The 1,395-nt window shown below is 35.0% G+C and overlaps 1 protein-coding gene across 1 annotated transcript in view; it reads right to left on the bottom strand.

Annotated features, from left to right (window-relative positions):
- SRP72 (signal recognition particle 72) overlaps window positions 1-1,395 on the bottom strand; it is a 31,041-nt gene that overhangs the window by 3,274 nt on the left and 26,372 nt on the right. The window contains exon 10 of the mRNA XM_023737385.1: window positions 1,160-1,223. Within this exon, the coding sequence (XP_023593153.1) occupies window positions 1,160-1,223 (64 nt within the window). The remainder of the gene's footprint in view (window positions 1-1,159; window positions 1,224-1,395) is intronic.

A 1,395-nucleotide genomic window follows, 5' to 3' on the forward strand; every position in this document is an offset into this window, starting at 1 on the left:
AGTAAAATTGCAGGTTTGCTACCTATAATTATCAGCTGTTCTGATAATTAAATCAAATATTTACTGAATTTTTATACCATTTGCCAAGTACTGTGATAAAAGTGAAGAACTTGTAAGACTTCTAGCTAATGACAGTGGATTGAATGCACACATTAGCTTGTGCACCCTCCCAAAACTCCACTAAAATAGTAATGCACACATTAGAACAAAGAATAGAGAATAGACAATAACAATAAAATTTTGGAAGCTGGAAAACAGATGGAGGAGTGGTAATAAACTTAGCAGACTTGGGAAACCTGAATCCTATCACGGTAGTGGGCAAAACCAAGATGAAACTGATTTATACCACAGACCTCCCAAAGACTCAGGAGCTCCAGGGATAATCACTGACTAGTCTAAACCAAGTTTGGTAATTCCATCCACTGTTGTCATGGATTAAACACAGCCTGAGTCAATGTGTGGCATTCCCCTGGTTAATAGTTCAGGACTAGACGTGTGACCAATGTTGGCCTAGTCAGATTAATGAGAGACTTGTCAAGTGGAAAGAGGCCCTCTTTGTACTACTGGATGTAAATGACAAGTATGTAGCCCTGACTTTTTCCAACAACCATCCTATGACTCCAGTGAGATTCAGTATTGTGGGCAGCATAACAGAGAGACACAACTACTGAATTAACCAACCATAATGCTACTCTTCCTCTAAATGGCCAGTTTTATAAATAATAAATTTTAAGTTAGTTTGATTAGAGTTTTATAGTACTTACAGCCAAAAGCACTCTAATGTATAAGTTTACTTTGTTCCAGGCACTGTTCTAAGAGCTTTATGTGTAGTATCTCATGTAATCCTATAAGGTATGTACTATTATGTTCCATTTTACAAATGAAAAATTCAGGCAAATAATATGAAGTAACATGTCCACAGTCATACAGAGAGTATTAGAGTACAGATTTGAATTCAGAAAATCAAATTTCAGAGTTTACACTCTTTAAAGTAATATTATTAAACGTTAGCTATAGTCAAGACAAAAGTCAGTGTTCAAAGATGCAAGAAGAGAGGGCAGCATATTTACGTCCCAAGATAGCTCTACGGGGCTAAAGTCAAGCTTTTGTCACGTAGAAAAGAATTAAAGATTTAAAGAAAAAAAAAAAAAAGGCTTACCCTTCTTTTTCTTCTTCTTCTTTTTCAAATCTCCCTGGCTACTAAAAGAAGAAACATCATTACTCTAATCATGAAAAAATACTTAGAGAGGATTAAGAATATGCAAAAGAGTGAGCAGGCACTTTATCATAAAGATGTTTTAGACTTACTGCCTGCTCACCAAAAACTAACAAACTAATTGGATATTAATTCAGGTTAAATTCACTCAAGCTTCAGATACTATTGTTTTTTGAAAG

This window comes from Trichechus manatus, unplaced genomic scaffold (assembly GCF_000243295.1).
Source record: "Trichechus manatus latirostris isolate Lorelei unplaced genomic scaffold, TriManLat1.0 scaffold00101, whole genome shotgun sequence".
Taxonomy (NCBI): Eukaryota; Metazoa; Chordata; class Mammalia; order Sirenia; family Trichechidae; genus Trichechus; species Trichechus manatus.